At 33.8% G+C, this 12,462-nt stretch overlaps 2 protein-coding genes across 7 annotated transcripts; both read right to left on the minus strand.

Moving 5' to 3' along the window:
• Positions 1 to 397: 397 nt before the first annotated feature.
• Positions 398 to 6,409, minus strand: LOC107919089 (BTB/POZ domain-containing protein At1g04390). Of its 5 annotated transcripts, none has more exons than XM_016848613.2 (8): positions 6,126 to 6,405; positions 5,894 to 6,020; positions 4,740 to 5,244; positions 4,528 to 4,661; positions 3,982 to 4,424; positions 2,685 to 3,803; positions 2,301 to 2,453; positions 398 to 1,328 (listed from the first exon to the last, which is right to left on the minus strand). In XM_016848613.2, exons 1-8 carry the CDS (start codon positions 6,236 to 6,238, stop codon positions 884 to 886), a joined length of 3,039 nt encoding a protein of 1,012 aa, XP_016704102.2. In that variant the 5' UTR covers positions 6,239 to 6,405; the 3' UTR covers positions 398 to 883. The 5 variants fall into 5 exon arrangements, with proteins under 5 accessions (XP_016704102.2, XP_016704104.2, XP_016704103.2 ...); XM_016848615.2 differs by lacking the exon at positions 6,126 to 6,405 and adding an exon at positions 5,528 to 5,639; XM_016848616.2 differs by having other exon boundaries at positions 1,282 to 1,417; positions 6,126 to 6,409.
• A 2,462-nt stretch (positions 6,410 to 8,871) lies between these two features.
• Positions 8,872 to 12,462, minus strand: LOC107919097 (uncharacterized). 2 transcript variants are annotated; one of them, XM_016848626.2, is made up of 5 exons: positions 11,698 to 12,462; positions 9,810 to 9,924; positions 9,635 to 9,716; positions 9,348 to 9,399; positions 8,872 to 9,157 (listed from the first exon to the last, which is right to left on the minus strand). In XM_016848626.2, exons 1-5 carry the CDS (start codon positions 12,040 to 12,042, stop codon positions 9,095 to 9,097), a joined length of 657 nt encoding a protein of 218 aa, XP_016704115.1. In that variant the 5' UTR covers positions 12,043 to 12,462; the 3' UTR covers positions 8,872 to 9,094. The 2 variants fall into 2 exon arrangements, with proteins under 2 accessions (XP_016704115.1, XP_040965063.1); XM_041109129.1 differs by lacking the exon at positions 8,872 to 9,157 and having other exon boundaries at positions 9,343 to 9,425; positions 11,698 to 12,196.

A 12,462-nucleotide genomic window follows, 5' to 3' on the forward strand; every position in this document is an offset into this window, starting at 1 on the left:
CATGCATTTGAAATTTAATTTTCATATTTTTTCTTTTTAAATTTAAGTTCATGAATTATTTTATGTTGGTGTGACATTTTGAAAAAAAAAATAAAATAAATTTGATATTTGTATAATAAAAAGGATCTGTTAACAATTCTTAAAAAATTACATTATTATTTTAATTAAAATAAAATATTTAAATGATATTATAAAAATTGAGATATCAATTAAGACATAGCTTAAATCTCAAATTTGAACGAAATATAGAGATAATTGAAATTTAATCATTCTTATAATTTGAAAAATCGAGTGGCTCATCATCTAATGTTGGGATGAAAAAATGGACGATAGATTACTGATGCTAAGACAATTGTTTGTATGGCAAAAACAAAAGATACATAACCAGAACCAATGGTTAAAGAATACCCAATGAGTATACATTTAATGTTTCTTTACCACACGATGTCATCTAAATAAGAAAGTATACATATGGATGATATAATTCTTTAGAGACAAATACAGATCAATCCTTAGCCAAAAACTATGCCGAGCTAATCACCAAACGGGTCACTTTGGACGCTACTACAAGAATCACATCCTTAATACTACACATTCACTTCCATCATATCAAAAGTATATCAATTACAACTAAAAGCTACTTGCCAAATTCAGAGTTGAACCGTCCTGTTCTATTAGGAACCGGACTAGACAAACCAGGTTGCCGGGGCTTATGCAGTTTTAAAGATCGGCAAAATAGTGTTTGTAAATCCTACATGCAAAGAGAGCCGGTATCTGCTGCCGCATCAGATGATTCTGGCAGTATGAGAAACAGTTTGAAGACTTCTTACCCTAATAACAACGGATTCAGTAATCGCCTTCATCTATTATAGATGAGGTGGTATCATCCGGAAAAACCACCACTCCCCTGAGAAAGCCTGACAGAAGCATCACGAACCAGTTCAATTAACAGTTCATCAAGTTGTTCAAGAACACCGGAGTCTCGCAGTTTATGATAAATAGGGGCCATATAATCTGCCGCTACCTCCGCTAACTTCCACAGAGAGAAACCAGCTGCAAGTTTCATAACTTCAAGAGCTAATTGTCTATCAGAATCCAAGCAAGATATAATGGTTGTGAAGCAAGCTTCTTGAACATCTTCCAAAATCCAAAACTCAGCCAGCCAGTACACTTCTACATAAGGTTTCAACTCGTATAGCCTTTCCTTGGTGTCCATGTTGTCCCACAAACATCCAAAGGGAGGATCTGGCAGCTTGCGACTATAAATCAATCGAACTAACTTGATTAATGCTTCCCAACTCACAGGAACCTTGATGCTTTGCGAATGGCTGCAACCAAATTTAACCTTTGCAGTGAGTATAAACCAGAGACAGTAATGAAAATACGAAGTAGCAAAACAAGGCACATAAATCATCTCCTGTTTTGAAAAAGAAATTCAACACAGTATAAGAATCAAGAAACATCAAAATCAATACACTACCATGCAAAGCAATCAAGGAATGAGTGATTGGAACATCCAATGATAAACAGGACAACATTGTTAAAGTGGTCAAAGAATCACCTACATTATTCGACAGCAAGATTCCTAAATTCCCTACACCTGAAATTCTTCTAAACTGGGACAACCTGGAAACAGGAATTGCCAAGCTAAATGTTGATGGAAGCTGGAATCAAAGAGAATGAAAGGCATGAACAGGCAGTCTATTCAGAGGAGAATGGGAAAATTGGACGATTGGATATTTGTTTCTTAGGTGATTTTCCACTCGACTTGGCAGAACTTTGGGCAATCTATCATGCAACTAAAGTTGCAAAGAATATGGGATTTGAAAAAGTGGACATTTCAATCTGACTTGTTAAGTTCAATTTAGCCAAGTAAAATAATCAACGGGATTTGCAAAGAATAAATGGGACAACATTTGGTTGAATATCAATCCATTTGTCAAATAATCAACATTAAAGAGGCTAACATATATTCAAACTAGTCCAAGTAAAATAATTAACTATTTAGCCACAGGAATGGAATAGTCAAACAATAACATAAAAGACAATAAAATATTAATGGGCCAATATAGAATAGAGAGATTTACCTATTTTTATTCAACCCTTAAACCAAAAATGTCATAATATTTCTAGGTTTTCAACCTGTCTAATATTTGCTGCCAGCAACAATTAAGGCTACCATGCTAATGGACAATTCTTATATAAAGAAACACCTAAAATCACTTATCATGACAATGTATGCAAAAAAAAAAAAAGATTTTCAACATACAAAAAAGAAAAGTGAAGTGGTTTCTGCGAACCTTTCCTGCATTCCTGATAGAAACAAGGCTTGTAGATATTTACACCTTGACTGCAGGATGAATTTGTGAGCATGCATGTGCGGCACCAATAGAGAGCAAAAACTGCATGCCCAGGGCATTTTTTCTGTCTCTTCAGCTTCCAAGATTATATCCCTGAAACAAGAATATAACAACTTTGATTCACATTACAGAAACATAAATGATCAGTAGACTGCAAATTAACAGTTCATTAGCATATCCTTTTGCTCGTGTACTTTCAAAATGTTATTTGCAATGGAGCCACTACACCAGATGCAAAAATTGAGATCATAATGGCAGAAAATTATACTGACATAATGCAATAAGGGCATCACTAAGCAAAGAGAGAGACAGAGAAAGACACACGCGAACTGGAACCCCAAAGGGCCAAGAGCATCAGTGAAATCAGAGCTTGGAATTGGAGTACCCCACTTAGGTATCTTTCTGCAAAGCATTAGAAATAGAGGTTGCATGTTACAAGACTTAGCTAGAGTTTTCAACTTCCTGGCAAGGTCTTCTCCAGCTTCAACATAACCAAAGTAAACATAGTCCAACAACTTTAGTAGTGCCTGCTGATCAACCCGAGCAGACAAACGAACTTCTTTTTGCAACATTGGGCAGCACTTACTTGGAACATCTTTCACTAAAAAATTATCAGTTGTTTCTGCACTCTGAGGAAATTGCTCAGGAGGTAGCAATGATGGACACCGGACTGAAAGAATAATTTTGTGAACACTCACAGACTCGCCATTAGCAAAAAGGAGCTGCAGATCAGTATGCTCCTTGTCTTCAAGTGCTCTCCCAAAGCCTTTGTCATGTTTATTGGGAAAACCATAAACTCCAAAATAACTAAGAATATTAGCAGCCAACCATCTTGGTCCAGGAGCAGATACATTATCTAAGACTTCTTGTACTGTCTTTATTAAATTAGATTTGATATGACTATGATCTATATCAGAGGAATGCTGTACCAACTCGGCTAGTCCCCACAAACTGTAAAATAAAAGAGCATCTTTTCCTTCCCACTCTTCAGCAGTCATCCAGCAACATGTCCTCTCATAAAACACATTATGATAAAAATGAAGGGCAAAGCTTCTCCTGCTAGTACAAACTTCATTGCTCAAGCAACGTCTTATGGAAGTCACTAGTGTCCTTATTCCATCGCCTCTAGTAACATTTTTTTGATATTCTGGCAATCCAGAATAACAAATCAAACAAACCAGTTCAACAACAGTTTTAGGAATGTTTGCTGAGCCAAAGTTGTTTGCAGATGATCCATAATCTAGTAAATACAGCAAGCGTTTCAGACACTCATTTCCCTTTATCTCTAGAACACCAGAAAGGATGAGCCTTACTTTTGATGCAATATATGTGCTGCTAGAATGCATCATAACTAAAACTGCTCTTGATGATGATTCACTTCTAGAGGTATCATCATTTTCAGAAATTTGGCATCCTTTGCAAATTGCTTCTACAAAAGACAAGCTATCAAAAAATATCAGCATAGGCAAGGAGAATATCTGAGTAAACTAAAAAAAAAAAAAACGAACACAACAGTATAAAAAAGATTATAAATAAAAATGTATATCAATATAGAATAAAAATATGAAATGCACATAACTGGATAGGCAAAACAAGAGTTTTTGATGAAGAGGAATATCACCATGCACATGTGATAAGCATGTCAATATAGAGCTCATTTCGATCCGCGCTTGGTCTAAAATCTTTTCTACAGTGCACTGCAAGCCATCCAAAAATCTCCCAGATGTATGGCCTTAGTGCAATAAGAAAATTAGTATCAAGGCCTTGCTGAGCAATAGAGATTCGTGCCTGAGGAGTCAAAGGGTGCTCCGATGCTTGTTTGTCAAAATTTTCAAGAAGTAGATCAAGAAGAACTTTGTCAATCCCTTGCTCCCAAAAGTGATTGTGATGTTCTCCTGGCCAGCGAGTAATGAGAGCCAACCGACAGGCCTCATCTAGCAAAGACACCAGATCATTTACACCCTTTCCAGAGCCCAACCTCCATACTCTCATTCCTCCTATAATGGCTTTAATTAGAGGCCCAGAACATAAGCTTGTCATTTTTATGCATCGTTGTTCATCTGCCTAAGTAATGAATGCAAAAAAATTAAACAAACAAAACACACACACACACACATTACACACATTTGTTGAGGATGTCCAAAAGAAAACAAATTATAAGCATTACCACCAAATGTTGGGCAAGTCTAAATCCCTCGATTCTGACTGCCAGAGGCTCTGAGACATCCATGCAAGAAACCATCATTGTTAGAATTGTTTCTCCATTTCCCAGAAGCTCCTTGGCTACTTTATTGCATAAAGCTGGAACAAAGAGGTGAGAAAATTGTTCAATCCAGATATTAAGGGATAAAACTAGCAAGTCAATAGATGTTTCATTACCTAAAGCAGAATATAATTTCAACACCGCAACTTTTGTAGATAGATGAGATTTAATGCGAGAATCTTCTAAAACTTTGATCAAAATAGTATCCTTCCACACAAAATAACGAGATGGAGGCCACCGCCACAATATTGTATACAATAGTGAAACCATCTCTTGAAAATTCTCAATTGGCTGGGTGCCACCAGGAAATTCCCGAATAATCCTAATAATTTGAATGAGAGTCTTTGCTTCTTTGACTATCTCCCAAACTTGTTTCTCCCTCTTAACACTTAGATTGGAGAGGACCATGTTCAAAGCAGTTGCACAGGAAGTAGCAACTTCTAAGTTGTTGGAACATAATAATGATGACAAAGGGTTGATGAGATCTGTCAAGTACAATTGCATCATTGAACTGTTACTGCTGACCAACTTCACCACCACATTTACTGCCATGCCTACTATGGCTTCACTTTTACAATGCAGAATCCACACCAATGCCTCAACAATATCAGCTAGAGAATCCTGGATGTCGAAGCAAAACATGAGAACGATTTAAAGGAGGAAAAATGGCGTGTGATACTTACTAACAAAGTAGACTCATATTGACCGACTTCTGGGTAGAAGTACATATGTCCTACAATCAAACACTGCAGCATAATTGAACACAAATAACCCCTGAAATAACAGTCATCAACTATTCATACATCCAAAGTTCAGGGAAACAAGGAAAAGATCTAAAACAAAAAAAAAATTGGGGGGGGATTTAAGGCAATATAGCCATCTACTTCAGATATGTAATAATTACCTATATATGAACAAGCCCAATCTCCACAAAAGTGTTTTTGTTTCATAACGAAGTAATGGATTTACTTGCTAGTTTTACTATTCTGCCTTTTGGTACTTCTTTCATCCACAAACTATGAACCAAGAAAGCAAATACTTTAAAGGCATAATCAAATTTGAATAAAAATTGAGAGCAAATGGCTAAACTTTTCCATTTCTAATTATTCAAAAAAAATTATGTTTTCTTATCCTAATAACACAAAAATCACAACCAGGCACTAATTTGCAGCAACATAGTGATTATTCTCAATAATCTAAACAGCCCAGATATCAAAAGATATAAATAATCACATGTAGAATTAAATCATAATCCCTTAAAAAGAAAAACCTTGAGAAGCCGATAGGTCGAAGCATGCCCCGAAGAAGAATCAAGAAAAGCAGCAAGGGAACGAACCACATGCTTTTGAATTTCTAAATCCGTACACTTCCATTTCCTTTCTTTATCATCACTCACTCTGCCCATCAACGACCCGATTTGATAAATTGATCAGAAACCCCTCAAAAAAATAATTTTATTAATAAATCATCGAAACCATTAAAAAGGGGAGGGGTAAAATTACCTGGTGGTACCAAGACTTAAAGCATGTTTGAGACGTTGATGAAGGGTATGTAAATGGTCAGTGCTGCTGCCTCCTCTACTGTTATCTGCAGCTCTCCGTTTTGATGATCCCATTAGTTTTGATGATTTCAATTTTCCCAAAAGAAATTTCTAGGGTAAGATTGGTTGGTAATAATAGTTCAATTTCTTCATTTCACAATTTTAATAATAAAAGGAAGAAGCCTATTAAAAGGGCGGTTTTAAGGGCTTCTAGAGAATTGCGGGAAGAGAAGGGGGTTCAGGTTTTTTAATTCATTTATCGCCAATAAATTATTATTTATTTATAAATAACAATTTTAAAATTTTTAATCATTTTTTAATATCTAAATTGGTAAAGAAAAAATATGAATTCGTGTTTATTAAAAATCTTTTTTAACATATATAAAGTTAAAATTATAAGCGCTTTAGAACCGTTGGATTCAGCTCTTCAAATCTGTATCGTATTTACTAATGGATATTTATATACAAAACCCGATTTGTAGTCTCTACGCAAGCCCTTTGAACCAATTAGACTAAAGTTGCTCTAATGATGTTTTCTTTGTCCGCAAAACACAAATCCAAAATATTACCAATAACCAATTATATTTTTTATTTTAATTATAATCATTCTTCTTACGAATTTTGATTTCATTTTGTTAGGCAATTTTTTATGAAAAATAAGGTGCACCCCATTCCAATTAAATTATCTTAATCTCGTTTTTTCCCTCTAATCTTTTATTTAATTGCACAGTTAATAATTAGCTATTGTTATCGACAACTTGTGAGTGTATAGGTAATACATATTACAATTTCACATATAGAATTCAAGTTTAAACTTTGAAAATAACATTCGCAAAGAAAATAATTTCTTTCAATGAATCGTAAAATAGATATAAAGATATTGTTGTTGAGCTTCGATGCTGATCTAACTTAGGGTGGGTTTGAATGGGCGATTGAGTGCGGTGCGGTGCGTTTAGCCTACTTTTTGTCTCAGGCTACAGTATTGCTACAGTATTTAATCTCACCGCCACCGTTGTTTTTACACTAACCGCAGGTAAACGCACCGCCCATCTAAACTCACCCTTAAGCTTAGGGCTAGTTTGGATGGGCGGTGTGTTTACCTCCGGTGAAGTTAAAAACAACGGTGGCGGTGAGATTAGTTATTGTAGCGGTGAGATTGGATATTGTAACGGTGAGATTAGAACAATGGTGGAGTGTGTGTTTGATTTCAAACGTAGCTGTAGCGGTGAGGTGAGAATAAAAAACGACTATTAAGGACATCAGATTAGAATTGATATATAATAGAAGTTTTTAAATTATTTTAATTTTTTTAAATTATTAAAATATGTGAATTTATAAATTAATTTAATAAAATATTAAAATGTATCTTCCAATATTTTAATGAATTATGTAATTAATTAAATTATTTATTAGATAAAATGATAATTCTTTTAAATAATAAATGAAAATACTTTAACTTTCAAGGATAAACTTGTAAAATAATAAATGAAAATATGGGCATTTTTGTCTGCAATAAAACTTGACTGCCCACTGTGTTTAAGCTGGAGCTTATACCTCCAGTTGGAAATGAGGCTGGCAGTAAGGTTCAAACCTTCAACTGCACCTCATCATTGTTTCTCCAAACACCAACACAGTGCAAGGAAAAAGAATATTCCTTCAAAATTCTATCTCACTATGACTGATTCTGCATCCAAAGGAAGCCTTGGTTTGGATGGGCGGTGTGTTTACCTCCGGTGAGGTTAAAAATAGCGGTGAGAGTGAGATTAGTTACTGGAGCGGTGAGATTGAATACTGTTGCGGTAAGATTAGAAACAATAGTAGAGTGTGTGTTTAGATTCAAACGCAGCTGTAGCGGTGAGGTGAGAATGAAAAATGACTATTAAGGACATCAGATTAATTTTTTTTATTTTTAAAATACACTACATATATATTTTTATTTTTAAAATACACTACATATATTTTTTATTTTTAAAATACACTACATATATTTTTTTTATTGAAGCAAAATAAAGCCAAATGAATTAAATCCAAAAGACGCAGCTTCGATCTTATCCATTTCTCAAAATCCATCATCAAAATTAGGGTTTGTGTAAAGTCAAAAAAAATTGAAATCAAAATCGTTTTGAAATCTTAGGGAATGCGGCCGAATTGTTGTCATGTTTCGTTTGCTTTTGTTCTGAAGTTCTTGAATTTTCTCCAAGCTTTCCTTGGAGTGTCGATTTTACTCTACTCGTTATGGATGTTGGATCAATGGAATCATCACGTCCCCATTTCTCCTCCGCCGTCAGCTCCGTCGCTGGATTCTTCTCTCTCGGTTCTCTTCATTTCGAGACCGGAGGTTGGAGGAGCTTGAGCAGCTAAGGTTTTCAATGATTTAGCTGCTGTCAGCTAAGCTTTTCTTTTCTTGACTGCCATTTTTTGTATTTGTTATAGAATTGGTGAATGAAGGAGGGACAAAATTAGGAGAAGGTACTCTTTCTACTAAGGTGATATTGTGATGGGTATTTTTGTCTTTTAAAATTGCTTACTGCTCCAGCTCCAGCTGACTGGAGCTTTTAGCACCAGTGGAGATAAGGCTATCCAGTGCAGCAGAAACATCTCACTGTCCAAACAGTCAAGCAATCCACTGTGGTGCAGTGAGATTGAAATTCAAGGGAAAAAAATTTAACGCACTATAATGCGTTGGCATCCAAAGGAAGCCTTAGATATGATCCAACTTAGATATGATTATTTAGCATGAATCTGTTGTGATTATACAAACAAGGTTTTCATTAAGTGATTGACTAGTTTTGCAAGAATCTGTGGCAGATAATTGAATATGGATATCTCACCATTGGACGCATAACATACCTGATATGATATGATATAATATAGCCAATCTTTTCTTCCTTTGTAATGCAATTGAATATTCAGACTTCAGCATAGCTCTCTTCACAGCTGATCTGCCAGCTGAGGAAATTGTTGTAACACCCATGTTACAGCCCTGATGGCACCCTGTAATAAAAAAGAATCCCCATTCATCATCATAAACAAGGAGATAATAACGATTCCATGTTGTCTATCAGTAATGGACAATTCACATGCACGTCTACATTTGATTTTGGTTTCCTTCTATTGGGGTATATGTGTCATGCTCCATTTTTTTTTCAAGTTGGTTCATATGTTAGGAGGGTGATTTTCATACCAAAGCTGCCTTCCCAGGTTTGATTGCAGGTTCAACAACGTCTCGTCCATAGCTGTTCAAACGGAGTTTGGACAGAATCTTTAGCCAAAATGTGTGAACACATTGAAGATATCAGTCAAAATGTGTTATATAACACAAAAATGATACAAGTTTGTACAAATAGTTTAAAGTTTATGGAATACAAATGGTTAAATATATCAAAAGTTGTAAATATAATTATGAGATGAGAAAATAAAAGGAGCAATGTTGAGTATAATGCATACAAGAAATAATCAGTAATCACTTACAGTATTTGCCTTTTGCCATCCACCATTTGTAGCCGATAAAAGCTGCAACCTTTGCTAAAGGGAAAAGCCTTACCTTTCCATTCTGTTTATATCAAATAGACTATTTAATTAAAGGAAAGCAAAGTATTATTTAAAGAAAAAAATATATAAGAAATGGAAAAGATGGTAGAATTACCTAAATGCCATGTAACACCAACAGCAGATGAATCCTCGGCTGAGATGTCATCGATAACAAATTGGAGGTCCTTGCTTATTGAATCTATGAAACTTTTGAAGAACCCTAAAATTTCCTATACCCATCATTCTATTTGCTTTAATTTTTCACTTCACTCCCAAAAAATAAAATTAACGCAACCCTATATACTTCAATGTGGCATTTATATAGTTAAACAGGTGCATGAATCATGATAATGGATTTTTTTTAATTATTATACTCGATATATATATATATTTAAATATGAATATCAACATGAAAATATATAAGTTTTCCACCAAATTTTTAAAAATAAATTAAGTAAATATACTTAATTTCAAACTCTCTAAAATAATTTACATTTTGGTACAAACTATATTAATAAGAAAAACATCCAACATTTAGCTATCAAACATTTACTTTGTAAAATTAATAACTTAATTGAAGTATTAAGAATTTTGTTTTTTTTTTAACTCAAGTTTGAATATGTATAAATATAATGTGTATCAATTCGAAAAAATAACATTTACTTTGTAATTGAAAAAAAAATTACTTTGTAAATTTTAAGGGGTTGTATTTAAAATGAAGTAAATTATTAAAATAATCATTTTTGTTTACTTCATGTTGCATTTTATTCACTTATATTTAAAATGTTACATTGTCACTTACGTTAACGTGTTATAACATTTTAGTCACTAAGCCGTTAATTGTCATTAGCAGTGTAATGGTAAGCTAATGTGGCACGTTAAATCATCATTTCAAACAAAAATTTTAGATTAAATTATAAAATTGGTCTCCATATTTTTCGTTTTAAGTAATTTAATTGTTTTCTTTTATATAATTTTAACTTTTTTTTTCATTCTCTTCTGCTTCTCCCTCTGTTTTCCCCTCTCATCTATCTCTTTTAGCGTAGTTTTGCTATGTTTTCCATTTGTTAAAACATTTTTATGTTTATGAAAAAAGAAAAGGCGGAAGTTGAAACCAAAATAAAACTTACTTCACATATTCTCACCCTACAATTATTAACCCTCATCGTCCATCATTGCTTTAACGAACCAATTTGGATCTCGCAATGACCTAATCCACAAGCTTACCTCACTCGAAGACCTCGCCAATCTTAACTCATGGCAGTCCACCCTCAACAAAGTCTCCCTATCCTATTCCCTTAACCTCCTAACTAACCCCCACGACCATCTTATCAATCTTACCTACAACATTCTCACCCTATCAAAACTACATTGTTTCATGTATTCTTTAAATGAGCTCTACACTCTCCATGATTAAAATGACCACCATATGAAACTTACACTTAACTTTACCCAAACCAGTTTGGTTCCATGCTTGGCTTCCAATCAAGCTTGATTGAGAATATTTAAGAAGGCTTAGATAAATTTTATCGTTTGCTTAATTTTATTCGTCAAAAAATAAAAGAAAAGGAAATGAATGATCTACATGTTGTCGGTTTACCGTTAGACTGTTAATGACAATTAACACTCAATGACTAAAATGTTACAACATAACAATGTAAGTGACCAAAACATAACATTTCAAATATAAATGACTAAAACGTAAACTGAAACAAATAAAAGTGACTATTTTGATAGTTTACCTTATTATTAAAGGAGCAAAACTGAAATATTGAACAGCTAAATAACTTTTATAAAAATATATATCTTGAAAGAAAATAAGAAAAAATTTTAAAATTTTGTGTTTTTTTTTATAAGTGCAAACCAAAAAAAATTCATTAATTTTCCAACAATTACCATAATTTATTTATGCAAATAGATTTAGTTTAAGTAAAAAAGAAACTCACGTGACTTGCATGAGCAGAATGGATGGAAAATAAGAGTCATAGTAACAGTTTATTTACCTCCCGACCAACGAATGGACGAGGGAAGATAAGGTCCTCGTAGACGCATTTCTCGGCTATTAAGGTTTCCACCGACGCCAGATCACGCCGGTTGATTCCATCGTAGAACCTCCTAACAACCTCCTCCGCCGCACCCTCATCATGTGGTTGTGATGCAACGTCGAAGACCGCCGCCTGATTTTCCGATGATGAAGAGACCTTGATAAGGGTGCGTGATGTGAAGGATCCTTTCCCTGTGGCAGTTAGCGTTGTTGAGTACGGTAAAGCTTTGGTAAAGACGTTAGGGAGATCGGGGATTCGACAATGAACACTACAGAGGGGTGTTATTGTGGAGTTGAGCAACATCGTTGCTGATGCTACTCTGAGTCTCTGATATTGGCTTTATTTTTCTTTTCTGAGGTTTTTTTTTTCCTAAGGAGGTTTTTTCATTCATCTAAAATATTTTGTCATGATAGCATCAAAACGATGAAATCTTAGTAACATTTTATTTTAAATCTTAATATAATTATATTTTAATAGTATATAATATTTTCATAATCATTTAATATTAATATTATAGGTGGGTATTTTAAATTATTTTTTATAAAATTTATATAAAATAAAAATAAAACAAAAATATCTCATAATAATATTTATCACTTTTTTTTAAAATGTTTATGGGTATAATTAAAATTTTAATACTTAACCAAAAATCATATGACTATCACATAAAACTGTTAATTTTGAACGCCACACAAATTGGACAAATTAGAATTGGCCTACCAC

The sequence above is a fragment of the Gossypium hirsutum genome, chromosome D13, assembly GCF_007990345.1.
Source record: "Gossypium hirsutum isolate 1008001.06 chromosome D13, Gossypium_hirsutum_v2.1, whole genome shotgun sequence".
Classification (NCBI taxonomy): Eukaryota; Viridiplantae; Streptophyta; class Magnoliopsida; order Malvales; family Malvaceae; genus Gossypium; species Gossypium hirsutum.

Bases quoted from the DNA above. Each gene is read 5' to 3' on its own strand.
- LOC107919097 (XM_016848626.2), bottom strand. From the start codon at position 12,042: ATGTTGCTCAACTCCACAATAACACCCCTCTGTAGTGTTCATTGTCGA. The intron at 9,925-11,697 runs GTAAATAAACTG...TGATGGGTATAG, and splicing joins GTCCATTCGTTGGTCGGGAG to GAAATTTTAGGGTTCTTCAA. The intron at 9,158-9,347 runs GTATGAAAATCA...TTTTTATTACAG, and splicing joins AACCTGGGAAGGCAGCTTTG to GGTGCCATCAGGGCTGTAAC.
- LOC107919089 (XM_016848613.2), bottom strand. From the start codon at position 6,238: ATGGGATCATCAAAACGGAGAGCTGCAGATAACAGTAGAGGAGGCAGC. The intron at 4,425-4,527 runs GTAATGCTTATA...TTCATTACTTAG, and splicing joins GACTTGCCCAACATTTGGTG to GCAGATGAACAACGATGCAT. The intron at 2,454-2,684 runs GTGTGTCTTTCT...TTCTTGTTTCAG, and splicing joins CCTTTGGGGTTCCAGTTCGC to GGATATAATCTTGGAAGCTG.